The sequence below is a fragment of the Biomphalaria glabrata genome, chromosome 6 (genome assembly GCF_947242115.1).
Source record: "Biomphalaria glabrata chromosome 6, xgBioGlab47.1, whole genome shotgun sequence".
In the NCBI taxonomy this organism is placed as follows: domain Eukaryota; kingdom Metazoa; phylum Mollusca; class Gastropoda; family Planorbidae; genus Biomphalaria; species Biomphalaria glabrata.
In genome coordinates, this window is record NC_074716.1 from 44,081,355 (window position 1) to 44,107,721 (window position 26,367).

The window sequence follows — 26,367 nt, forward strand, 5'->3', positions numbered from 1 at the left end:
TTAATATTTTGTGTATCTGGTTTATTTTCATTTACTATACATTTTTCCATATAAATAACCATACATACACAAACATTTTTACTAAGTTGGCATGCAAATAAAAAAAACATGCTTTGAGATCAGCTTGCTCTGAAATAAAATGAATTTAAACTCTCTAATTTCAACTAATTGATACAATATGCTATTCACAAAATTAAAATCTATGAGTTAAGGGGAACTATTGCTATGAGTAGAACGTTCAATTCAATAAAGCGTCAAATGTACTATTTTCATTTGGAAAATATCTGTAATACAGTAATGCCTCATGTGTCATCTGGCGAACTGTAAAAGAATTGTAAGTTACAGAAAAGGTTGGACTTAATAGGGCTTAAAGTCTTGAAATAGAAATTAAACTAACTGCTGCCTATTTATTTTATTAACAACATTAACCAAAGCTTATAGTTTTGATCTTGTGTTCTATTTTTAGGTGTATACTGTTATATCTCTGCTTTTACACGGAAGCATATGGTGCACACCATTCACTTCAGCATAGGAGCAGACATAGAAGCGTATGGTGCACTGTTAAGGATGAATGATAAACAGAGGGTAGAGACAAGATAGTTGACAGTTGATTCTGGCTAAGAAGTGGAGAAACAGAACTAGAGATAGGTTAGAATGCCTGAGTTTTAGAAGGGATCATTGCCAGTGTGGTCAGCAGGTGAGAAGCAGTGTATGTTGTCTGGCCAGGAAGAAGTCTTGTGAGGAAACTGGAAAGGGTCATTCCTGCTAGTGAAAGACATCCCTGTTTATGTTGACTATCCTTCTTGAGACAAGAAGATAGCGGCACGTATGGTGACCTGTGTTAGGGGCATGATAGTGAACACTGTAGGAATGTTAAGACCTAGGCCGCAACAGTGAACCTTGTATGTTAGTGGAAGGCAGTTGCGGCGACAGTGAACCATGCAGGACAGAGCTAAATGAACTCCTATACACTATAAACATTTATATTTGAGTAATCCTTTTTCATGTTGTCAACACAATAAACATCACTCATCGCTTGACCTTGATCCTTCATTGAGTGTTTGCCCTAGATTCATTACAATACTTTCGCAGTGAAAAAAAAAGGAACAGAATCAAAATATTATAATAATAATAAAAAATACAAAAAATCATTTTATACCTGTCTATAATAACCTCCCCCTATAACATTTTTAAGAAGACAACCAAAAATACAAGGAAATTATTAGAAATTTCAGGGTTTTTTTTGTTCTGTGGTTTGCAATCAATAAAAAAACATAACAACTACACTTGAATTAAGCATCTTAGAAACATTCACTGTATTATGAATTTATTAGAAAATGAATGCAAAGAAGGGGAGTGTATTTAAGTATTTTGATGAATAATATGCAATGACAGTGTGAATATTGTACTATATGAAAGTAAAAAGAAGATTTAATGTTAGGAGCAAAATTGTTTAAAATGTGGAGTTTTGTTGCCTATTGAAAATAAATAAATTCAAATAATAAAAAAATAGTAAAAAAAAAAAAATCCACACAAATGTACATTAATGTTCAAGGAAAAATCAACATTGTTTTGAAGTCCAGTCAAATATTTCATGCATCTTTTGCTAACTACAATACATTTCATACTTTTAAACATTTATTTTTAATTTGAAGATACAACATTTGGTGATGCCAATGTGGGAAAAGAGATAAAAGAAAAAATACTAAAAGTAAAAAAACAAAAAACAAACACTGGCTGGAGAGATTATTCCAAAATACAATTTTACAATACTATCAAGAGCTCTTAAGTAATGTCTCTATAGACTATTTCATTTAGTTGTTCTCTAAACACAGTGAGTAATAATAAGTTATATTTTTTTTTATCAGCCCAAGAAATTAAGTCTTTTGTTTGATACTTACAATATAAAAACAACAACAAAGAAACCCAGGCAAGTGAAAAATTTTATTCAGTTTATAAAATTACTTAATTTTTTCTAAAAATGGCCTTTGAAGAGGTATAGAAATTTAAAAAGAATTCTTGTGTAGGTTTGATGTATTGTGTCTGATGTGTGGCGTATTTAATTAAAACCAGATATTTAGGACATTTTAAACTTTAAACTGCTTTAAGAATTACATAAGAATTATTTATGCTTCTATTTATAATGGGCCACAACCAGATCCTTTTCTTCTTTCTATTACAAATGGCAAATGCTTCAACATAGTTTCTCATTTGTTGATTTTTTACTCATATCAGATTATAGATACGTAAAAAATACAACTTAAATTTACTTAAAAATTTATTAAGAAAATCACATTCTTTTCTTGGAAAGATCTACCAAGCCAGCCTTGTAGCTCTATTTTATTTTGTCTTCATCAAATTAAAGAAATATAAATAAATAAATACTGTAATTAAAAATGCACTGCAATCAATTAAATCTCAGGATATGAGCATGTACTTTAGAACTACTTTTAGGAACAGCCATCATCACTTAAAATCTGTCAAACAATACTGTTTTGTGGGCTATTATCACATATGAACTTTGCTAAACTATTTAAAGAATCTCAATCTGTAGGATCCTTTACAATTATAATATCAATGTTCACAGATTTGTAAATAGGTAAAAGAAATGCTCAGACAGTGAGAACAGTTTCTGGCCACCACTCTGGGACTTTTGGCTTTAATGAGATTACTTGCTTGTCTATAGATTCAACTGTAAGCTCTTCACGAATGTATTCTAGTCGAAGTAAGCCCAGACCATAATGACCTTCACAGCTGCGAAACTTTCCAGCATTCTTGCCATTAGCTTTAGTCAAGATGGTAGTATCGGAAGTTATTGTAGCTGTGCTGGAAATAATGAAAACTTTTTTAGACTAAAAATGTGTAAATATACAAAATAAAACCTTGAAACAACATTTATTACTAGAGATTTATAATTAAGAGACGAAATAAACAAGATAAAAAGCTTCTTTAAAATCAGGTGCTTTTTTTTTCTAAATAAGAAACAATTTTAGGCATACATAAAAAAATCATATTGAGCACCTTGAGCTTTCAGTCAAAGAAAAATTAAAATCTAAATATTATCTGCTAAAGATTATATTAAGATTAAGCCAGTGAGGTTTCACTGTATTAATCAAACTCGAAGACAAGCCTTAGTATAATTATTACATTCTGAATGTATTGGTCTAATGGACCAGTGATGTCATTATATATTTAATTCTTAGTAGGCTATGGGAGAGAACTTTGTGAAATGGTTTTGAGAAGTCAAATGGCATCTGTTTACTCATTGTTCTCTAGTTATATACAAATAAACTATTCCTGAGACTTGTTTGAAATTTCTTGTTTTATTATTTAAAAACATGTAGACTTAAAGAAATCCAATCTTTCGTAAGAGGTTTTAGATTTTACTTTTTACCTGTCTAAATAAATAGGCATGAGGCGCTTGCGTGTGACGCCAGTGTGAAAAGTGCGTGCTGTCAGCTCCTGACCAACATAACAACCTTTTTGGAAATTCACTGTTGAAAGAAAGAAATAAAGATATAGACAGTAAAAAGTGCTATAAATTATTTTGTTAAAAATAAGTCACATAGTCTTACAAGTTAATGACTTAGGAATGGCAGGTTGCAATGGACATCTTATATATCATCACTTTATTAAGGATTTGTTACAATTACTCCACAATAAGTATATCTGATACAAATTAAAATTGAATTAAATTATAGCTTTTATATGCTCAGAGCGCCATGGTCCAATCTTTATTTGTGGACCAGTGGGGGTATCTGGGAGAAGGTTTTCTAAGCTGCCTTTAAAGTAAAGTAAAGTTCCCTTCAGACCTTGTGGTCTATAGGGCAGATGATGTAAAGGTCATCTGATTCTGTGGCCTACGGTTAACGACAGTGTCATGTGGGCCAGCACAACGACCAACCACCTTTACTTTTCCCAAACTAATGTTAGGTACAAATTAGAGCTGGGTGGACTCAGAGGCGCCCAAAGATACCGAAATTAAAAATCCCAGTCTTCACCAGGATTCGAACCCAGGACCTCCCGGTTCAGAAGCCTAGCGCTTTATGGCTCAGCCACTGCGCCTCCTGTGCTGCCTTTAGGTGCTCAGTAAAACAACTCGAGTCAAGTGTCAAACCCCAAGCCCCATTCATAGGTAACCCAGCCAAGCGTACTTGGCCTCTAAACCACACTTCCCACAATTTGTCATAAACTGCTCTTTTTTTTTTACTTAGAGCTACGTATCAAAGGTAACAATTCACAGGTACTAAAAAAGAAACTTTTATTTAAAGAAAATATTGACTAATATTTATGGCTACTCATTTTTCCTGTTCATATTCATTTGGTCAGACCATTACTAATGCCAAGAGGCTTTCATCACATTATTCAAAGCCCTAACCTTAAAAACTGGAGAGGTCACTCCAGCTTTACATTTGGCGTCATATTATATGTGGACGAGAAAGTCTTCAGAATAGGGCTTTATGGTCACATGAAAAAGTGCCTTAGTCATGCTACAATGAAGGAGGCCCACTATATCCATTTAAAATGTTGAGATTCAAACGTCAAGTATGTATAAAGTTATACAAGAAGTGAGAAATAATCACAATAATGTAAATTATAAACATAAATTGGTCATGCCATAAATGTGAACTATAAACATAAACTGGTCATGCCATTACCAAGTACTAGTTTTCAGTTCTAGCGTTAGTTTAATTACATTTAATAATTTTAAAGATAGATCTGATGTGTATATATAAGTAATGAGTACCTCCATTCATAAGTGCCAAGTTACTTTCTAAAGGGAAACAGCTTCCAGGTGGTAGATCTACCACACCTTCAGGGATACCATTTTTGTATCTGTGTATCCTATAATCTTTCTCTGTGGTGTTAGAAGACGATTCTGCAAATAATTACAATGTAGATAAAAGACACAAAAACAGATTATGCATGCACTGCATTCTTAAAAACCATGTTTGAAATGTGTTATTTATTGCTAAGCTTTTTCAACTGTCCTGAGTGTAGTTATATTTGTTATATTTAAGTCTTCAGTTCATCTATCCTAGGTTAAAAATGGGAATTTCCAATATTAAAAATAAAAATCACATTGCTACTCATCTTTTTTTTTTTAAATAGCAACATTAAACATGAAGACAGAAAACAAAAGATTGCATACAATTTACAGAAAACACAAATTTTTATATTAGATTTTTAGCTTTGTTGGTGTAATATATTTCTAATGTTTCTTCAGAGTTTAGATTATTCCATCCTTGCCTATCCTCCCACAGGATGGTAGGGAGGGGAAAGTGGAGGGCTGGGTTTGAACCTGGCACCAAAGAGATGTCAGTCCAGAGCACATGTCATATGACAAAACAGCTATCCAGGTTATAGTAAGCCTTGAAATGTTTTTACACCATGGCTAAGAGAAGAGGAACCCAATATGCTCATAATAAACAAACTACATCTTGATTTCTGCTAAGGCATTTAAAAATTTTATAGAATTAAAATACTTTTGGAAATGTTTAATAGTACGAAAAAATGTAGGTGAATTTCTTTTTCATAAACCCACCTTCAATGGACCTGCCCATGATATGCTGGTAACAAATCATTGAAAATAAGATGATTAGTAAAACATGTAAATATTTACCTATAGTTTCCTGTTCAGCCAGTATTCTTTTAGCTAATGTAGGCACCCTAGGATCATTGAAACTCAAAATTTGGTCATCAATATCTTTTGTGTTAGGGACATCATTCCACTTAGCCCAGACTTTAAATTGATCTGAGACATCCTCAATATTAACCTAACAAAATGTACTCAGTCGATAATGTTGTTAAAACACATTAAATGATAAATACCAAAAAAAAAACAAAACAAAAAAACAACCTATTCATTCATTTTAACTATTTAAATAACAAACAAACCTTTTTCCTCAGTCTGTACTTTTTGAGGAAATTGATAAGTTCATCTTTGACTTTTCTATCTACATCTACTAATAATACTGTTGAATCAATCCCATCTTTAGATACATTGTATAGAAAAAGATCATATAAAACACGTCCCTGGAAATAGAAATGTAATTCATTGTATTAATTTCTAAAAAATTTAAAAACTCAAGTAATAATTTGTAACAAACATTTTAATGAGTTTTTTCTTTACACTAGATTGATTAGTAAAACAAAGCAAACAAGGTTACAAAGACAGTTTGTGTGGAAACACAAACTCAAAATCGAACCCCGATGACTTTACCAACAGCATTTAAGATTTTATGAAGTTTATTTTTATTTTTAATGAACAGATTGCCATACCAGGCAGTGATATTAAAACTAACATTAAAACGAGGACATTTTTCTAAGTAATCGTAATCTTTGCTGCCCTTTTTTCGCTGATATAATCAGTATTTGCAGTAAAATTAATTTATTATCTAAGATAGTACCAAGGTATTTAAAAGTTAGCACTATTTCAATGGTCTCTCCATCTACAGAAACAATATCATTTTCCTTGTTTTCCCTATGAAAATTGATTATCATTTCTTTGTTTTTTTTACATTTAATAATTCAATGTGTTCTATTTCTCTGAAATACTCATTTTGGTCTGAGCTCTCTGAGAGCAGGGCAAGAAGAGCTACATCATCAGAAAGTAGGTGTCAAAGGTCATGTTTTGTTGAGCCATAATTTCTAAATATATTTACTCTACAATATACTCCTCCATTTACATCACCAGTCACAAGAAAAAACAAACTGTTTGACTGAAAGGTGATGATAGATTTATCAAAGAAAGTGGGGTGTTGTATAATGTTGGTGATGTTTATACCTAGTCATTATCTGGCTGATAAAGGAAATATATATATATTTCTCAAAACTGAAGCAAGATTAACTTAAAATAAGGGCATAAAGTACACATTTGAAATTTAAAAAAATCATTTTCATATGCATTTTCTCAAACAAAATGTTGAACCAAAATAAACTTTAGCAGATTGAGGATTGTCACAAAACAACAAGTATGTTTTGAGCCGACCACACTTACCAAGCAGATGTAAAAAAAATTCAACGTCAAAGCTATTATTTCAATAATATTTTCACTTAGTTTATATTATATAGATCAGTAATTTGTGCCCTTATTTTAAGTTTACCTTGCTTCCATTTTGAGAAATATTTCCTTTATGGCTGCCTGTTCTTTCAGACGTCTCCACGATTTCGGGATCATACCAAGCCCGCTGCGTTCGGACTTAGAAGCAGATTATCTTCAACTCTAAAGGAACATCCAAAAACATGTAAAACATTTTACAAAACTTTTTTTTACATATTCTTACACTTTATGATAAATTGTTCATCATTCATAACTGATCTACTTTTATAGCACCTTATTTTATTTTTCATCTCATCTATTTGCTTAAATTTTAATCAAACAATATGAAGTTAAAGAGCAATGTCTACCTTTTGGGATGTGACGTGTTAACATTAAAATCAAACTATTCCTATTTGTGTCTCCAGTGACTTTAAACTTAAACAATGTGAGTATAAATTTGGTAGGAATAATGATGAAATAATTGTATTTGTTCTAATATCAACTTTTTGTCCATTTCTGTAATTTGTCTGACTTTTGTCTATGTTGGCCTTTCATGTATTTCAAATGTTTGTTTTTTGTTCCACTTCTGTTCTAATATACCTGAACATTCAGCACCATTGTGTACATAGCCGAAGGTGACTTTTCTTGTAGTTGGTAAACATCGTTAGTGACCAGACCTTGAAGGAGAGACTCTGTGTCCTTTCCAGTAAGCCTAATAACACCTCGAGACTCAAGTCGACATAGTGCACGGTGAATATGTCCATTTGAGGTGTGAATGAATGACCTGAGAAGCTTTATTGAAAAATTTTTGAAAAATCTGTTTGAGCACCTATACATACATATGCCAGCCATTTATCTGTAGAAAGAGAAAAGTTTGAACATCAAAAATTTGAACATTTCAAGCATACAAAAATGATTTTGCAAAATCCTTATATAATGCTAACTGAACATGTAGAAATAAATTTTAAAAACATTCCTGACTACTAGGATGTTTTAAGTAAAAACTATTTTCAATCAAAATCGTAATAGCCCAGATTAAAAAATGATATATACATAGATTTTTAAATTTTTTTTAGAAAAAATGTTACAAGCATATGCAGATATTCAATTTGCAACTTATAGGCACTAAAAAAAATTGCTAAATTTGTGCAGTAAAAACAAAGCTGATACTCTAACAATTAAGAAAATAGCAATAACCACATTCTTCATGTCATTTAACTCAATAATGAAATAATAAATAAAGACAATATAATTTTATTATCAAAAACACAAAGTACTATAGTTTCAGACCTGTTCTCTTTACCATGAAGCCGTACAAGACACTGGCCCCCAAAATACCCCAATAGAAAGAAAACTATATGGAAAGCTATCTGATTTGGAAACCACTGTGGAGTTCATCTTAATATATTGGTCTAGTCAGCTGAACACTCCAACATAAAAATGAGAACGAGGAAGAAAAAGACCAATGCAAATGTGTAATAGACTGAACATGTTTGTGACCCAATCCAATACTAGAAGGAACAGAACAGGAGAGGTTAAAGAAGACTTCCCTGTTTGACTTACAACTGGAAATTCCTCAGTGGTGAAAAGAACAAAATATTAGTTTATGGTGGAGATAGTATAAGATAATGCATACAGTTGAATGGCCAAGTATTACAAGAAATTGACTCACTTAAATACTTAGGGTCAAACATAATGAGAGATGGATGATCAATGAAAAAGATAAAACCCCGTTTAAGCTTGGCATCAGCTGCTATGAGCAAACTTTGAAAAATCTGGAAGAGTAAAATCAGCTTCACAGTTAAATTAAAACTACATTCTTTGCTAGTAGTCTATGTACTCCTACAAGGTTGTGAAAGTTGGACACTAAAAGCTGAACGAAGAATCCAAGAGTAAATGCTACAGAAAAATGCTTGGTATCAGATACCAAGAAAAAAAGATGAATGAGTTTGTACTTTTATAAGTCAACATTCTGTGAAGAGATGAAAGCTGAGCTGATCTGATCATATTGTACGACATGACTTACTATCAAAAGTCACTCTTCAAGGTACAATTGAGGGAGCACAAAGAAAGGATTGTCCACAGAAAAGCTGAGTGGATAACATAAAAGAATGGACTAGCCTCTCTCCTGAAATCCTGCTTAGAAAAGCTGCTGACCAGAAAAAGTGTCACAACAATCAACATCCCTATGATGATTTAGATAATAATGAGCAAATATAGATGCAATTTTATTGAACTTTTCAAAGCCACAGGCATTCGACAAATTTCAACACCAGTTAATAGAATAGATCTAGAATATATAATATAATCTATATAATATAATTTAAAATAAAAATAATCTTTGTCTTTATTATCCTGAGGAATTTTTTTTACAGAATTTGTGCATTAACAAAAACATAATCGAGTTTAGACATTAGACTTAGACATCATTAGCTCATTAGTCATGAATGAGAATGATGATTAGGATCATTAGGTATTACAAAATCCTTATCCTGAAATCCATTGAATTGATTCTTATTGAATGATTGAAATCATTGAATTGATTGAATCAATTATTTTTTATTAATCATTTTTAATGTAATGAACATTTATTTTAATGTCATGAGGCTAATGTTGAAACTATTTTTTTTTTTACTTTCTAAGCAGACCAGTAGCAGTATTTGATCTAGGTATCTAGTCTATATCAGTATATGCCATACGCAGCCGTCTTTCAGACTTATAATAGTTATATAATGTATTTTGGAGAGATCCTAACAAAATAAAGTTTTTGATCGGATTACAGTCCCTTTATTTATTGGGAATGTCCCTTGCTAATTATAGAGTAAATCTAGATCACAAACCTATACAATACATAAACTAAAATCTAGATCTAGTCTAGATCGACCTTCCAAATCAAATTTCGATTTATCAGTTTTAAAATGAATTTTCTATTTTTTTTTCTCTCTTCAATTTAGATCTTTGGCAGAAGATAATATAAATTATAGATCCAAGTCTTACGCGTATATGTGAGAATCTAGTCGTGGATGTTAATTAAAGCTCTTCTAAGAGATATCATATTAATATTAGGCTCAATAACAATTTGATCAAACATTAGCAATGACTTATACCTTAATTACAAATAATAATGTAAGGATGAACATATAACTATAACTTAAGATGTTTGTTTATAAAATGTTTTTAATTCTTCGTCGGATGTGTCTTCAGAGTTGAAGATAATCTGCATGAGTGGTTCTCAAACGTCTTTGTCTCGTAGACCCCTTCGCCCCTTGCAATGTTTTCTTGTTTTCCGTAGACCTCCTGCATAAGTTATATTGAATTTTTAGAGAATTCATCAATTTCAAATTACGCATTTTGTTTAAATAATTTCTAACCAGTGACAAGAGGAGTGAAAAAGTAATTTAAAACTACATTTCATGTTGAACCTTTTTTAAAAATACATTTATTAACTAAATTCAAATTTAAAGCCAGTGTAGGGCCTATAACAATTAGGCTAATACGTATAGCACACAATCACTAAACACATTGAAAACTATTTGTTTTTAAAGATTTGCAAGCTCACCACCCTTTGCTACCGAGATCATGTTTCATTATAGGGATATGTTGTTTTACGAAGTAGTTCTTCAAAACATTAAATATTAATGTGCCTTAATTATCATAGTTAAATTTTTCACAAAGAGCAGTTTTTCGTGGATTTTTTTGAGCCATGATAATTTGAATTAAAAAATACATCATTACCAGACAAGGTTGACTCAGCCAGCTGTATAGAGAAATATGTTGTTTGCAGAAATATATATCGTTTGTAAAGACTTACATGAGAAGAAAGAAATATTTGACTATATTAGTATATTCCAACAGAGTTCAAGAATGAGTAAACTCTTCTACAAATCCATTGCCTTAACAACCAATGTGTCAGAGTTTGCATGTATGGTTCTCAGTAAGCCACCACAAATGGAGGAGTTGGAATAATCATTGAATGACCCAAGGAGAAAAATAATAAAAAAATTAACTTCATTATATAACCGATGAGCTCTATGACAACCACAAAGAAGAAATAGGAGCACTGGAGCTAACAGCTACCATGTTAGCGAATCAGCAAAGTACGCCAAACATATTTTTTTCGTGACCAATATAAAAGCAGTCTTCAAAGCTTGACAAACTCTGATGCCTCCTAAATAAAACAACTAATGGACTGACGTTATGTGGTCACCTTGCCTGCTCGCATCTCCCGTCGGGAGGTTTGGACTAGGATGTAATTATCCACATAATCTGAAGGAACATCCAAAAGATTTTGTACAAAACATATTGTGTGACCTTGTATATCTCAACAACAACAGCAAGAACACTGTTCTCCAATGTTGAAATAGAAGGCTGACACACTTGCCAAATGTGAGAAAACAAATACACACTTGAACATCGCACTCTATCGGGAGAAATGAAGAAACTAAAAGTGAATTGTAAAAACGAAAAGTGGACAAGCTCTCATTCGATAAGCAAGAAAGATGACACCTATTATAAACTATCACGCTAGGACCACAAATAATTTTTCACATCTGAACTGTACACATCAAAACGACTGAACATGTTCAGGAAGCTCAAAACTGGGACCATTGAAATTTACCCTTTTGGAGTCACCAGAGAATGCCGACAATGTCTTTAAAAATTGCATTCTTCATCAAGAGGCCCAAAACAAGACACCGGCCACAAAACCCAAACATGAAATTCTTTTAATGATATAAGCTTGTGTAAGAGTTTGTACAATTTCTTTATCGGCTGGTGTGAGGTTTTCAGCATTTTACTATGAGTAAAGAGATATAGTAAAACGCTCACTAATCATCATCTTCTGAATGTCAGTTCATAGAGAGATTTAGTGGGTCTATTCTGAACTTTATCTTTGAGTGCTTGAAAGTTTTGCATACCTTTATCTTTTTATCAGGGTGGCATCATCTCAAATGATCCTCCAGCTTAAATGGTTTCCTATAGCATCATAAAAAATGGCACATTAACACTCGCTTGTTTGACAAGGAAGTAATGAAGAAAAAAATTTCAAATACTTAAGTGTACAGTCTACATTTCTTTTTCTTAAAGTTATAACTAGACAAAACTACACAATTTAGATATAGTTATTAAATTAAATAAAACAATTTTTTATTCAATCAGCAGGATAGAAATTTTAAGGATTTCCTAGGGTACAAATCATAAATGTGTGTATGAAAAAATAAAAATTTTCAAAATTAAAGTCACGACGTGCTGTATTGGGATTCTTTAGCATAGACCCCTGTGCACATCTCATAGACCCCCAATTCTCTTTTTAACGTTCGTAGACCCCTGGGAGTCTATACAGAATACTTTGGGAATCACTGAACTACATCTAGCAAAAGCCTCCCGTAGGACGAATATGAACCAGGGACTATCGAGATAACAGTTCAGCTCGCATATATACCGCGGGACCAGGCAGCCATCTGTGAATACCTAGAATAAAAAGCCAAATGTATATAAATGTGTGTGCGAAAAAACAACCCAACAACAAACAAAAAACATTAAAATGTCGATATTTTCACTTTCCATAATACTCATTTGGCCATTATACAGTAGTCCTAACTAAATGGCTTATTTATCTATTGTTTATTTGTTTGTAAAAAAAAATAAAAAATAAATAAATACGCTTTAAAAAAAAAAGGTCTCCGCTGTCTCCAGTCACTTCATATAGACCTAGAATTTAGTAGGCCTAAATATAATAATCGTAATAGTCTATATTATAAGCTTAAATGTCAATCTATCTTATCTGCTAATAACAAACAAAGAGCTGATTATAATAATTGCTACATAGATCTAGATTCCACATTCTAGTGACACCTATGAAGGCACAGCAAATGTTTGCATTACCAGACCACGTGACTAAAAATATTTAAAGAACACGCAGAAGAATTTCAATAATAACACACATTTTAGATATAAAAAAAATATATGAGGGAAAAAAACTAGGCCATTGTAGAGTAATGGTTTTAGTTAGCTGGCCTTGAGTTTGTAGGCCTATCACACACATACACGCACACCTTCAACAGGCACTGCTCCACAAATGTCCACAGGGACACAAAAATTGCTTGGTTAGCAACTGGTGATTTTTTTGAAAGTCGTTTTGCTCTTGTAAGTAAGAAAAGAATATCTAATACATGTAATGATCATTTATCAATGTATTTAAATATATACACATTTTAAATGGGAATCAATTTGAAAGTTCTAGGTTTTCTTGGCGCGAACGGTCTCTCCCTTACATAATTCATTTAGCATTGCAGTGATGCTCATCTTACGGCATGCGGGTCATATCTTTCCCGTGACGCGATACCATCCTGTTTCTAGACATTACTTTGCATAGTATTTCATTAAAATTTGTATATAATTAGGACTAATCTGCCTCATATTTTACAAACATTTCAACCACTTATTTGTTTTGTTGAAATGTTGACATTTTATCATCTGATGTGTCTATCTTCCTTTTTTTTTCTTTTGGTCTTTCCATCTGATAAAGTTCCATGAAATTCTCTTTTATTCTCACAAGCGTATAGAAATTGTACAGTAGACAGGGACTACATACACGTATCTATAGGATAAAATTATATAACCTCCTTCGTGTTTTTATTTCGTGAGCCTACTCTGTTAGTGCATTCTTTAGCTTCTAACATAATATACAATGCATTAAAAATATCAGTACATTCAAAAAGATTTGCATTCATAAAAGAAACAATATTTGTGTCCAAATTGTACATTTTACGGAATGATTGTTAAAGTATCTTCATACATTATTTGAAACTATCAAACGGTTTAATGTAATGCAATAGCAGTCAACAAAACATTTCTACAAAAACGCACAATAAAACATAGCTGCTTACAGTTATTAGCCCGTGAGTAACGTAAATACTGCAGGATAGAGGCTACCTTTAGGCAGTGGCGTCACTAGGGGGTGCGGGCCGCACCGGGTGACACCTTCTAGAGGGTGACACCCAAGTGGGAAAGATGCACTTTTCCGAAATGCAACTTTTAAAAATAAAAATAACCACCTCGAATGTCTCTCACAGTTAAATATCATGTCCCAAAACTTCTTAATTTAAATCTATTTCTATCTCAGCCATTACTGCTCCACCTCTTTTCAACCTTCCATGTCTCGAAGTTAGGTGGCCGTTGAGACAATGATTGTCTTGAGTACTTTGATTTTAATCTCCAAGCTAATTGATTTATTTGTTCAGATAGGCCGCGCTTTTTGAAAGATGGCACCTTTTCAGTCTGACTTGTAACACCATGATATGGATCTCCGTCGCTTGAGATAACACTGCCTAAATAGGTTAACCTTTCTATTTTTCTATTTGTATGACCAATGTTTATGGGTGTACTGGGTAACCTGCACCCAATTTGCATAGCTTTGAGGGCGTCTTTATTCGTCATCTCGTATATACATTTAATGCAATGTCGTCTGCAAAATCCGAATCGGTTTTGTTTACGCCATTGGAACCCGAATAAAGCCTGTTTATCTTCGATGGCTACAAGATAGAGAAATGGGGATAAAATACACATTAATCTCATATCCGTCTCAATGTTGAAGAATTCCACCGTCTGTTATTAAGTGTTGTTACACAACAGATTGATTTTCTTTGGGCATGTCGCTGTAACTGGACGAACAGTTGCGAGATGACTTATTTTCTTGCTATTTTCCAAAGTGATTCCGATTGAGGCTATCAAACTCTTTTTTTAAATCTATAAAACTGATCAACATTCTTTGTTGGTATTCCGGGCTTTGCTCGAAGATGTTTCTCATGACATAAATCTGTTCAGTGCTTGATTTGCCTTTTAGGAAGCAGCCGAGAAACACTAATTTAATTTAAAACCCTTTCCACAATCAGCTGTTAAATAATCTCTAGTAAAACATATGTTTAACTAATGTTTCTCAATTTAATAATTTTACATTTTTAATTTTCGTAATAACTTTTGATATGTAAAAAAAAAAACATTTTAAAATAGAATAGAAAACAATTTTCGTGTGGTATCATCCATAAATCAGGTTACAGTATTATTGTTCAACAAACAAACAAAATAAATAAATAAACAAGAGTTGTTTGTTTTTTTAGGGGGAGATTTTTTTTTTCTGCGGGGGTGTGGGGGTGTGACACCCCGAGATTACCGCACCGGGTGACAACGACAACACAATCTATTGCTTAGGGCCCTCACTTTCTTTTGGGCTCCCAAAATTTGTCTTAATAGTTTTTTAAAATTAATAATAATGAAGATATAGGTTATTACGTATGTATTCTTAAAATATGTATCAGTTTAACCCTATATTATCCGAAAATCACTTTTTGCACTGTCATATAATTACCTTTAATTTACCCATCCCTTGTTGGGGCACCATGTAAGATTTGTTGACCGTCTTTCTCCATTCTTCTCTGTCTTTTGCCTTAGTTAGAACCTCTTTCAATTGGCAGGGCCGTCCATTCTATTATATTTTCTCTGTCTGCCTCTTCTTCTTTTTCCTGGTACTGTTCCCTGTTCTTTGCGAGCCCAGAAGACCTTGTAATATGGCCCCATATCTCAAATAGCTTGGGCCGGCATAGGACAAGTCAAAATTCGGCTAAGAAGGCAATGCCATGCCACACTTTGTACAAGATGTGACGTTTTTAAGCCTACATATAAACATTTCGTGAAATTGCATTTTAAATATATTCCAGACACTCTTGGCAGTGGCCTATGATGGCCAAGGTTGACGTGACATTGGTACGCCCAGACCTTACACTCAAACAGTACTCATCAGCTTCCAATCTTGCCTTCAATGAAAAAATCAAGTCACTAATTAAAGAGGCAAGTGAAGCTCGATAATGAGTTATAAAAGTTACATGTAGAGTAGTTGTCCCTAACTATGACCTCATTTTCAAATCAAATCTAAGCACGTCTTTTTTTTTATCTACACTTTTACATACGACTGACTATTCTTTTGGAGCCGTGACAAATGGACTAAGTCGACTAGGAACTCGCTAGGATTCACTTTGAGAGCAGTGATGCACAAACTTCGGTCCGCGGGCCACATCCTGCCCGCGCTCCGTGCTATCCAAACCACAGTACATAATGAAATTACAGAGGCTCAGTTCTATTGAACCAGATTTTTTTTCCGCGGAGGTTCGGCCCATGAGCCGGATTTCAAAAATGTATATAGCCCTAAGAATGAGATAGTTTGAGAACCACTGTCGCAGAGTTATGGTTCTGGATGTAACGACAACTGTTGAAAAACATAATTGATACCACCACATTGTTTTTTCCCTTTTCTGAACTTCGACTATGTGATCGTTTTCTCACCAGGGGCAGAACATCTATCATTTTGGATTTGGTCAATCACCTTTTCCTGTTTTAGAAACCGCCGTTGATTACCTCAAGAAATATGCCAGTGAAAATGATTATCTTCCTGTTCAAGGTATTTCCTCAAAATATTTGGTTTATGCAGGGTTTTAAAAATCGTAAAACAAAGTGTAACAAATTAGTGTTATCATGTACTCACTGTTGGTTTTAAAGTTACTAATTGTTTGTTAGAAAGGATACTAGAATCTATTTCATCTTGTCAGCTATTTGCCGCTGACCTGTAAGCTCTATGACAGAGCGTGTCATGCAAAAGAAAAAGCATAATGCTCTATCTATACTACTCAGCTATATCGTAGAGGGTGTTGCTGAGTGCAAGGGTATGTCGGATGCATGATAATCTGGTACATTCTACGAAAGGATATTTGCTTGTGTGGTTTCGAGCGGTGTCAGTGGGGTAGGCCTTTGCCAGTTGTGGGATAGTAGTGGGAATTATTCTGTTTAAATAGAAATTTAGATTTTTATGGGAATGCTTTGTACGTAAGCAAACGTAGGCTACCACGTGTTATGCTAGCAAGGACACTACATGGTGCAACATAGATACTTTAACTTGCTTCTACTGGTGATACAGACATATTAAATAATAAATGAATCAGGGGGCATCTACACCGACCAGTTCAGGATTTGAACTAAGGGGCTTAACAAAGGGCTTAACCCCTGACACTAAGCCATTCCAACAGAATGAACGAGAGATTTTCTCTCCATACTTCTTCCCTGGTGCTATTAGAGCATGGAATGGGTTGGCTGAGCTAGCAAGGAAAACCAGTGACTTGGCAGAATTTAAGTCATTGTTAAACATTCATGACTAGATGCATGACGCATATGACGTAATCATCTTCTTTTTTTTAAAGTAACGTCTGCATATTATAATATAAGATACAATAAGATTTGTATCTATATCTATATCGACAAAAAATTTTGATTAAAATAGTTACTATAGAATTCCTACTGTTCGATTGCCTTGAACTACTGCATGATTGCCATGAACTACTGCACGATTGCCTTGAACTACTGCATGATTGCCTTGAACTACTACACGATTGCCTTGAACTACTGTACGATTGCCTTGAATTACTGCATGATTGCCTTGAATTACTGCACGATTGCCTTGAATTAAGGCACGATTGCCTTGAATTACTGCACGATTGCCTTGAATTACTGCACGATTGCCTTGAATTACTGCACGATTGCCTTGAACTACTGTACGATTGCCTTGAATTAGTGCACAACTGCCTTGAACTACTGCACGATTACCTTGAACTACTGCACGAGTGCCTAAATAGAGCCTATGTATCTTTGAGAATCTTCTATAGGCCAACATATAGGCCTAATTAAAACCAGGGACTTTTAGGTTTCCTGCAAACGCTATAGGCTAACATTTGACCACCATAGGGCCTACTTTCTTTTTCTGTATTATAACTTTCTTCATTTTTTTTTTTAAAATAAATATTCGGTTTTTATGAAATATGTCATTAGGTTTGGCCACTTTGAGGAAAGGGATATGTGAGTTTCACAAAGTATATGACAATCTCACCTTTGACCCTGATGATGTCATAGTGGCACCTGGGAGCAAAGAACTGATTTTTCTACTTATGACCGTTTTTAATGGAGGTAAGTGAAATAGTGAAATAGGTAAGTGAAAATCGAGGATCCAATGATGCGGAACAATTATGAGTTTTAAGAGGGGATAATCGGGAACCGACTAAAATGCGTCACATATCTCCTCGAGAACCTCAAAATAGAACAACTAAGCCTCTCATGATGTAGACTCTCTTCCTACTTGCAATGTTGTTATTTTTAACAAGTAAGTCACAAAGAAATAATCGTACATTCCAAGATTAAAACAGTTGGTAAAATGACTAAACTAAGAACCCAGCACTGAAGATTTAATAAAGTGAAGTAGTGAACTAGCAATATTGCCTTACATGAATACTGAACAATTATGTTAAATAGATTGGAAAAATATAGCCTGACAGAATGAGTCTATTGTAAACTAAATGTTGGAGCATTATAAATGCAAAGGGAGCGTCATTCGATCAAGACGATTTATTCGAGCTCAAATATCAAGCGTAGCAGGTGGCAAAGCTATTGAATAGATTCTTATGACATACATCTGAATTTGCTCTAATTCATCCTGATAGTGTTATTCATCCTTATCTCCCTTCCTCTCTACACTAAATGTTTCCATTACATCACACCACATTTATTTCACTACCACAACACATGTCGAATTCATCTCAGAACCTCACCACATGTGGCATTCATCTCATCACCTCACCACATGTGGCATTCATCTCTGTACCAGTCTACGTGTGACACCACATGTGGCATTCATTTCAGTAACTCACCACATGTAACATTTATATCAGTTCCACACCACATGTGGCATTAATCTCAGAACCTCACCACATGTAACATTTTTGTCAGTACCACACCACATGTGACATTAATCTCAGAACCTCACCACATGTAACATTTATGTCAGTACCACACCATTCATCTCAGTACCTCTCTAAATGTGGCATTTATCTCAGTACCACACCACATTTGGCATTTATCTCAGTACCACACCACATGTGGCCTTGATCTTAGTACCTCACCACATATGGCTTTTATCTCGCCATTCATACATCTGCCTATGTGAAGGGCATGTCGCTATGTTGATAACTACAGCGAAACTTAAAGGATCATTGTAAAAAAATTGTTTTTCCATTCAATGCATTGAAATGACACCCCCCTTATATAAATATATTGTCAGGTAAATGCAACAGCTTCGTACATATCTAGATTGGAGTGACCAGATCCCCCCCCCCATCCTTTTAACAAAAATTTCTTTTAAAAACATATCTAGATCTAGATAAATCCCACTAATTGTTTTAGACACAAATTTCACCTTCTTACAATCTTTTCACGTGCATTCTTTCAGACATATTGATCAATTCACCATCTTGGACTACCTATCAGTCTCAGGCTATTTTAGCAGGACGCAGTCCGTTAATAGTGGACAGCAGGGAAAAAGATGGATGGAAAATTACGCCAGAGGAATTAGAGAAGGCAGATATTATTAATCTTATTACTGGTTCTCTTTAACATATTTAGTTTAATTTTATTCACTAACGCTTATATAAATCGCAATACATCAAAAATATATTTACACTCTGTTTCGGGGGAAAAAGATTCTATATAAATATACCGTAAACAAAAATGAAAAAAGGTGTGAAAATTTTTGAATTAGTTGTTCGGCATTGAGACTGAAAAGTCTTTCCCAATGCAATGGATTAACCTGTCATGTTGTTATGTTAGTGATCTTATCATATTCTTTTTTGAAGTAACGTCTGTATTTTATAAGATAAGATAAATAACTTAACATGCAGTCTATGAATGTGCCACCCTAGCAGACTTTCTTTTACACAGAAAGGTTGATAAGGGTAAAATATTTCACTGCTTATCCCAATTATCAACACCTGAAAAAAATATCAAATAATTTTATGTTGAAAAAAAGTATAAAATTTGGGTTACACGTGAGAGAAAGGAAATGAAACCCCTCCCCCCTCCCTAGTCCTTGCGGCCAGTAATTCCATATAGGCATACAATGCAAGTTAAGGGATTGTACACATCTTTATAGATCCATATATTGCCAGCAGTTGATACACAGTGTTTTATCTAAGAAAATCAACATTGACAAGTAGGCCATATCATATTTAAGAGATTACTTCGAAAACACACACTCACACACACAACCCACCAAGAACGATGCATTAACCGAAATAGTGCGCAAGGACCACCTAGCAATATTTTTAAAAATTTAGTATTTTCTTCCCTAAAGTTTTTTCTCCCTCTCATTTTTGTGTTTATTGTTCTGTGACTAGAGAAGTAACTTAATTAGCCTATATGTTTTGGTCTATCTCCTGTTTTAAGCTGCATTCATTTTAACCAGGTCTTGAATGAATTATTTTTCTTTTGAGGAATCGATTTATTTTTGCAAAGCTTATTTCAACTCACTCTGTCTGTCTGTTCGGTAAAAAGTGTGTACACGTTACTTCTCCCACACCCATTCTCGGATCAAGTTCAAACTTCGCACAATTATTCATTGGCATAGACAAGACATGAATCAATTAAAAAAAAACGTAACCAATTAGACAATTAATAATAATAATAAGCTTATTTATAAAGCGCTGTTAACAAACAAAATGTAGGCTCAAGGCGCTGTAATAACATTACAAACACAAACACCATAGCTAAAATGACAATTAATCTAAAAAAGTTTTAAACAGATAGGCCTTAATGTTCTTCTTAAAAGTAGTGTAGCATGTTGTCTGTCTTATTACTGGTAATTATTTATTTTGTTTAATAGCAAAAATGGAAACTATTGCTCCAGTATTCACAAATATGACTAAATTTGTTGGGTTTAGTCCCCTTAAATAATTGTTAACGCTATTTCTCCCTCACGCATTCTCCGGTCAAGTTGATACTTTAAAAAATTATTTATTGTATCTAACAAAACATGATTCAATAAACAAAAATTCAATTAATTATTTGTAATTCATTATTTTGTTTGATATCAAATAAGGGAAATATAGATTATTATTTATTATTTTAGATATAGTTTTAAGGCCGGTTTTTTTTTCACCTTTAGATAGGCCTAAGCTTTTTTTTTTTAGAAGGATTTTTTTATATTTTGCATGTTTATTGGTTTGATTTTATTTGGCTACAAAACTTCATTAAAATAGACTTAACTTAAATACGTTATGTTAATTATTACTTTTTGATATGTTAGCCTAAATTACGACTATGCTGATATATTCCCCCTCCCCTAGGTCTTATCAAAGGCTGACATCGATAGTTACAAACTTCTTATATTAACTAACCCATGTAATCCAAGTAAGTAACTGTCTTCACTTTGGCAATTTATTATGTTTGGCAAATTTTTCTTAGGCCGTTTGTAATTTTTTTTGGCAATTTAATATTTTTTAGCTATTTAAATATTTTTTTTTGGCAATTTATAATTTTCTATTTATTATTTTTATTATTTGAAATTTACTTTACAATGTTCGTTCGCCTATAATTTAAACTTGAGTAGATATACATATATCAAAGTGGAATGTTTTTGTTTTCAATATTTACTTAGATGCGTTATGTTCTGTTTCAGCTGGGACGTGTTATACGCAAGAAAATTTGGAGAAATTGACGTTAGTAATGATAAGATTAACTTATATTTCATTGAGCCCCATTTCCTTGATTAAAAGTTAATAGAGGCAAGAAATGTATGATCCTTTGATCTATTTTGATGTTTTGATAAGGAAAACATTATTTTCTACATCTAACTATTTCAAATGCACACATCATAGTCCTTTTGACTCTAGTGGAGCATAAAACACCAACAGAACTTCGACTTTCATTAAAATTTACATTACTTTATTCCCAGAAAGGTACTTTCTCTCTAAATTGCTAAACACTCATGCGTTCTCCAAAGCTTGACGTTTCATATTTTGAGTAGGCCTGCTGGAATTTTTCTAGTCTTATTTTTAAAATTCAACTCTTACCTAGACGATTTTTAATTGTCACTGGTCATTGTAAAATTAATTAAATTCTTTTTTTCTTAAAATTCTTTGTTGTCTCTAGAGAGGTATTTAGGAATCATCGAGTCATTGTTCTTAGCGATGAGATCTACGCCAGAGTCCAATACGGCGGGGATCATGTTTGCCTTTCCAAGGTACGTTCATTCGAAAAGGAGAAACAAAAAAAAAATGCAGTCGTTCTTCACCATATTGGTTAAATGGAGGTCGACTTCACATTGTGTCATTAACAGTTTCACATAGATCTACTAGGAAAACAAAACTTAAAATAATTATGTTGCACCCAAAATTATCAGTGGTGGCTGAGGGGTAAAGCGCTGGGCTTCTGAACCAGAGGGTTTCGGGTTCAAATCATGGGACTAGGATTTTTAATTTAGGGATGCTAGTGGCGCCTCTGAGTCCACGCAGCTCTAACGAATACCCGACATTAGTTGGGTAAAAGCAAAGGCGGTTGGTTGTTGTGTTGGCCACATGTATAGCTCCTCCTTCGTGGTCGAAGATGAGCACATTCCTCATTTCCTATGGACTCAAAGATGACTGTAAAGTCCAATCCTTGCTTTAAAAAGCTGGCCGTATACGTCACATGGGTGGGTTTGGTCAGTTGCAGATAGGCCTGCTTCTTCTGTCAGCATTTTGTTGGTTCGGCGCTCTTTCGCCCTGGCCACTCTTCTTGCTTCATATCTTGAGACTCCGAGACTCACAGCTTCACGCCATGAGGAGCGATCGAGAGCTAGTGCTTCCCAGCCGTGAATGTCGATATCGCATTCCTTGAAGAAGCTCTTGAGAGTGTCTTTGTAGCGCTTGTATTGGCCTCCCTGTGAGCGCTTTCCTGCACAAAGCTCTCCATAAAGTAGTCGTTTGGAAAGGCGTTTGCCTGGCATGCGGACTACATGTCCCGTCCATCGAAGTTGGGACATTTTTACTGTCGCATTGGTACTGGTCATATTAGACAGTCTTAAGATTTCTGTGTCTGGTATGTGGTCGGACCAATGCACCTTATAGATACTCATTAGACAGCGTAGGTGGAAGGAGTTAAGCTTTTTGGTGTGACGGGAATATAGGGTCCAGGACTCTGATGCATATAGGAGTGACGGGAGGACTACAGCACTGTAGACTTTCAGTTTGGTGAATATGCTGAGTCCTCTCCGTTGCCACACTTGTTAACCGTGGGCCACAGAAACAGATGACAATTACATCATCTGCCCTATAGAACGCATGGTCTGAAAAAGGAAGGTGGGAGGACAAAATTAGCCGAATCATCCCAGTGTTCTCTTTGCTAATTATAAGAACTTACTCACTTTGCTAAATAAACAACTATTCCGGGGTTACCTTTTTTTTTTGTTGCAGTGGAAAACCTTGAAATTTAATAAAACATTTTTTTTACGTTGGTTAATTGACTTGTAAAATTATATGAAAATATAAACCATGTTTAATCATTGAAATAAAAGAAAATTTCAGACGTTCTATAAGACATGAAGTTGGTTGTGTGGTCGTTTGGTATACGCTCCGGACTGTCGACACGATGGTCCCTAGTTCAAACTCTGTTCTTTCTCATCTCTTGCCGTCCTGTAGGAGATTTGGACTGTAAAATGTAGGCCTAATGTTAGCAAGTAAAAATGGAGTTGCACATTTTCTGTTAATCGTGTTTTAAATGTGAAAAACTTTATGCTTTGAGTTTATTGTGATTCATCAGTTTGTGATTTAAAAAAATAGTAAATTATACGCTTACCTTTCGTCACCTTAAAAAAACATTTTTTAAAAAATAAACATGGAGTCTTCAAATATATTGCCCCTGCAGCCTAATGCTGGTGCATTACAGCCTGTGTTCAAAGTTGGGACCACACATGATCTGTCGACCATCTTTCTCCATTCCTCTCTTGCCTTGAATAGAATCACAGGCCCATCCATTCTTTAATATTGTCTTCCCATCGCTTTCTCCTTATCACAGGTAGGCCTACTGTTCCCTGAAGGAAGGCTTTGTGAGTCCCATTTAAAAGCCTCTTTTTGGTTATTTTCAAATATGCATGTTTTTTTTTTGGCCTTGATTTGTATAGGCCTACTATATGTTGAGGAAGTCTTGTCTATGCTCATCACCAAGCCAGCTTGCCCTTCATCTGTCCCTGCCAGATCATGTCATCCGCAAAGCGCAAGCTATTAACGTACTCTTCCTTCACGAATACTTACAGCACCTTCATAACCTTCAAGGAAGATATTGCTGAGTGCTGTTGAAAGTAGGCACCATTTAACTCCAACTGTGGTTTTAAAACCAGTCCCCAATGTTATTAAAAAACACTGTACTAGTGGTGCATCTCCGATGTTTAATATACGTAACATTTCTCCTCCTCAAGTAAGTTGGTTTATTTAGCGTTTGTAGATAACATTTGTTTTAAGTTTGGTTTGTCTAATGATACACTTATAACTTCATCAGGTCTACCCAGAAGGTACTATCTTGAGTTCTGGAATGTCCAAATGGGCAGGGGCAGGTGGATGGAGAGTAAGTATAACTGTTATGTCTAATGTATAAACGCATGGGGTGTAGATAAAACAGCTGCAGGAGGGAGTCCTTTCCCTTTCTAAACAAAGCTTAATTTATTGGGGGGAGGTGGGAGGGAGAATAAGAAAGAGGGGAGAGAAAGAGTAAATGAAAGAGAGAGATCGCAAGTTAGAGGGAGGGGGTAAAATGATTTAGAAATAGTCACTTTTCTTATTAAAGCACTAATGTAAAGATTGGAACATCGATCCAAACTATTGATAAATAAAATAAATAAATCTAGACTTCTAGAGTCTACCAAGTATAATTTTTTATTAACCCCATTTAAATGGCTTAAAAGCTAAACTTTTGGATAGACTCCTTCAAAATATTCACCTGTCAGCTATGGACTCAATGTGACAGTGAGTCACAGTGTTAATTGTCAATGATGTTCTTTAGCTTCTCATTTTGACATGCATACACTCATCATGTAAAAGCTACCCAGTTGGTTCTAAACCATGGCAAGTTTATAATCTCATCTTTCAACCCATAACCTGTAAGTCTTTTTTAATGTAGCTTGTAGGGAAAAAACTATAAGTAGGTAAATACTCTGACTTAAGACATTAGGACATTAAGATTTATCTTTAATATGCTAGGTAGCATGGTTGTCACTTATCCTGTCTTACTAAAGCACAGCTGCTCTTATCAAGTAAATATTGCTTGATAGATTTGTTAATTACTAATGAAATATTTTTCTTCTTAATAGCTTGGCTACAACATTTTCCCAAATGAGTTATCTCCCCTGATGTCTGCTGTGAGAAATGCAGCAAGTCACAGTTATTCCTGTGCCCCAGCTCCCATGCAATATGCCTTCTCACAGGTCTGTCTTAACTTTGTAGCTGTACCAACTAATAATTAGATTACATTTTGAATCATTGAATGGATACACAACAGCTTCATTGTAATTTTTTTCCCTTAAAGTTATACCATCTAGCTCTAAATTAGATTAATTTAACTTGTATAATCATGAATTGAGAGCTTTTGTATTTGGGTTTATTTTCTTGTGGATTGTAGCATAGAAACGTTATGTTAATGAGTCCTCAAAATAAATTAAATTTCAGCACTGCTTTACATTAAAAGAAAACATTTTTCTAAAATAGTTGTTTATTATGATAGAAGTATTTGTACTAGTGCTGTATAAAGATGTGGATAATGTTCATGCTAAACCAATAAAATTAAATATTTTTAATGTAGACCTTATTTGATGGAGATTCCCTATGTAATATAGCCTAATCCTTATCTTTAAAGGTTAGGGCAAGATGTTTTTTTAAATAATTGTTTATGAGTTTGATAGTTTACTGCACAGGCTTAAGATTTATTTGTGCTCTTTTTATAACAGCCAAATATACTTTGGAATAAGCCTCTATCGTCTGAAATTTAATTGCTTAATTGTAATGATTCAACTTGTCATCTTTCAGGTGCTAACCAATTTTCCAGCATGTGATGAATACATTCAACACACAACTAGAATTATGAAGCTAGTGGGGCAGTTTTGTACCAGGTAGGCCTAAAACAATTTTAGATTTGTTGTTGAAGTTACTTAAGTAAGCTCCTATTTTATGTACTAACAAAAAGTGACAATGAATAATTTTAGTTTAACCTTGTTAAAAATTAATTTAAGGACCAATGCCTAATTAAAAAAAAAACAAAAGCCAAAATATCTACAAAAACAACAACAACAGCAAAGAATACAACTTTTACAAAAATTGACATATAAACAAAGTATATGAAAAAATTGACATCGTTCCAATCACAACTTATGCCCAGGCATTCATCTCATTTCCATCAGATGATGCATAGTTGTTTTATGACTAAAGGAAACCATA

The 26,367-nt window shown here is 33.9% G+C and overlaps 2 protein-coding genes across 4 annotated transcripts in view; one reads left to right on the top strand and one right to left on the bottom strand.

Annotated features, from left to right (window-relative positions):
• On the bottom strand, positions 1 to 12,002 carry LOC106057516 (putative transferase CAF17 homolog, mitochondrial). 2 transcript variants are annotated; one of them, XM_056031725.1, is made up of 7 exons: positions 11,959 to 12,002; positions 7,643 to 7,898; positions 5,899 to 6,036; positions 5,624 to 5,777; positions 4,748 to 4,879; positions 3,395 to 3,494; positions 1 to 2,826 (listed from the first exon to the last, which is right to left on the bottom strand). In XM_056031725.1, the coding sequence occupies exons 2-7, from the start codon at positions 7,892 to 7,894 to the stop codon at positions 2,613 to 2,615; spliced, it is 990 nt and encodes a 329-aa protein (XP_055887700.1). In that variant the 5' UTR covers positions 7,895 to 7,898; positions 11,959 to 12,002; the 3' UTR covers positions 1 to 2,612. The 2 variants fall into 2 exon arrangements, with proteins under 2 accessions (XP_055887700.1, XP_055887699.1); XM_056031724.1 differs by lacking the exon at positions 11,959 to 12,002 and adding an exon at positions 9,678 to 9,816.
• The window catches only part of LOC106057517 (aspartate aminotransferase-like), a 17,997-nt gene continuing 1,660 nt past the window's right edge, over positions 10,031 to 26,367 (top strand). The window contains exons 1-11 of one of the 2 annotated variants that reach the window (XM_013214743.2): positions 13,044 to 13,186; positions 15,757 to 15,886; positions 16,382 to 16,493; positions 17,912 to 18,046; positions 19,362 to 19,489; positions 21,253 to 21,316; positions 21,585 to 21,624; positions 22,058 to 22,148; positions 24,440 to 24,505; positions 25,248 to 25,361; positions 25,960 to 26,042. In XM_013214743.2, coding sequence (XP_013070197.2) covers positions 15,776 to 15,886; positions 16,382 to 16,493; positions 17,912 to 18,046; positions 19,362 to 19,489; positions 21,253 to 21,316; positions 21,585 to 21,624; positions 22,058 to 22,148; positions 24,440 to 24,505; positions 25,248 to 25,361; positions 25,960 to 26,042 — 944 coding nt within the window. In that variant the 5' untranslated portion in view covers positions 13,044 to 13,186; positions 15,757 to 15,775. Of the gene's footprint in view, positions 10,169 to 13,043; positions 13,187 to 15,756; positions 15,887 to 16,381; positions 16,494 to 17,911; positions 18,047 to 19,361; positions 19,490 to 21,252; positions 21,317 to 21,584; positions 21,625 to 22,057; positions 22,149 to 24,439; positions 24,506 to 25,247; positions 25,362 to 25,959; positions 26,043 to 26,367 lie in introns of those variants that run through there. The other variant, XM_056031722.1, reaches the window with a different exon arrangement.

Excerpts from the sequence above, each read along its gene's own strand:
- LOC106057516 (XM_056031725.1), bottom strand. The coding sequence starts at position 7,894 with ATGGCTGGCATATGTATGTATAGGTGCTCAAACAGATTTTTCAAAAAT. Across the intron at positions 6,037-7,642 it reads CAATGGTGCTGAATGTTCAG|GGACGTGTTTTATATGATCT; the intron begins GTATATTAGAAC and ends TTCTATTTCCAG. Across the intron at positions 3,495-4,747 it reads CTTGGCACTTATGAATGGAG|TGAATTTCCAAAAAGGTTGT; the intron begins GTACTCATTACT and ends TTCTTTCAACAG.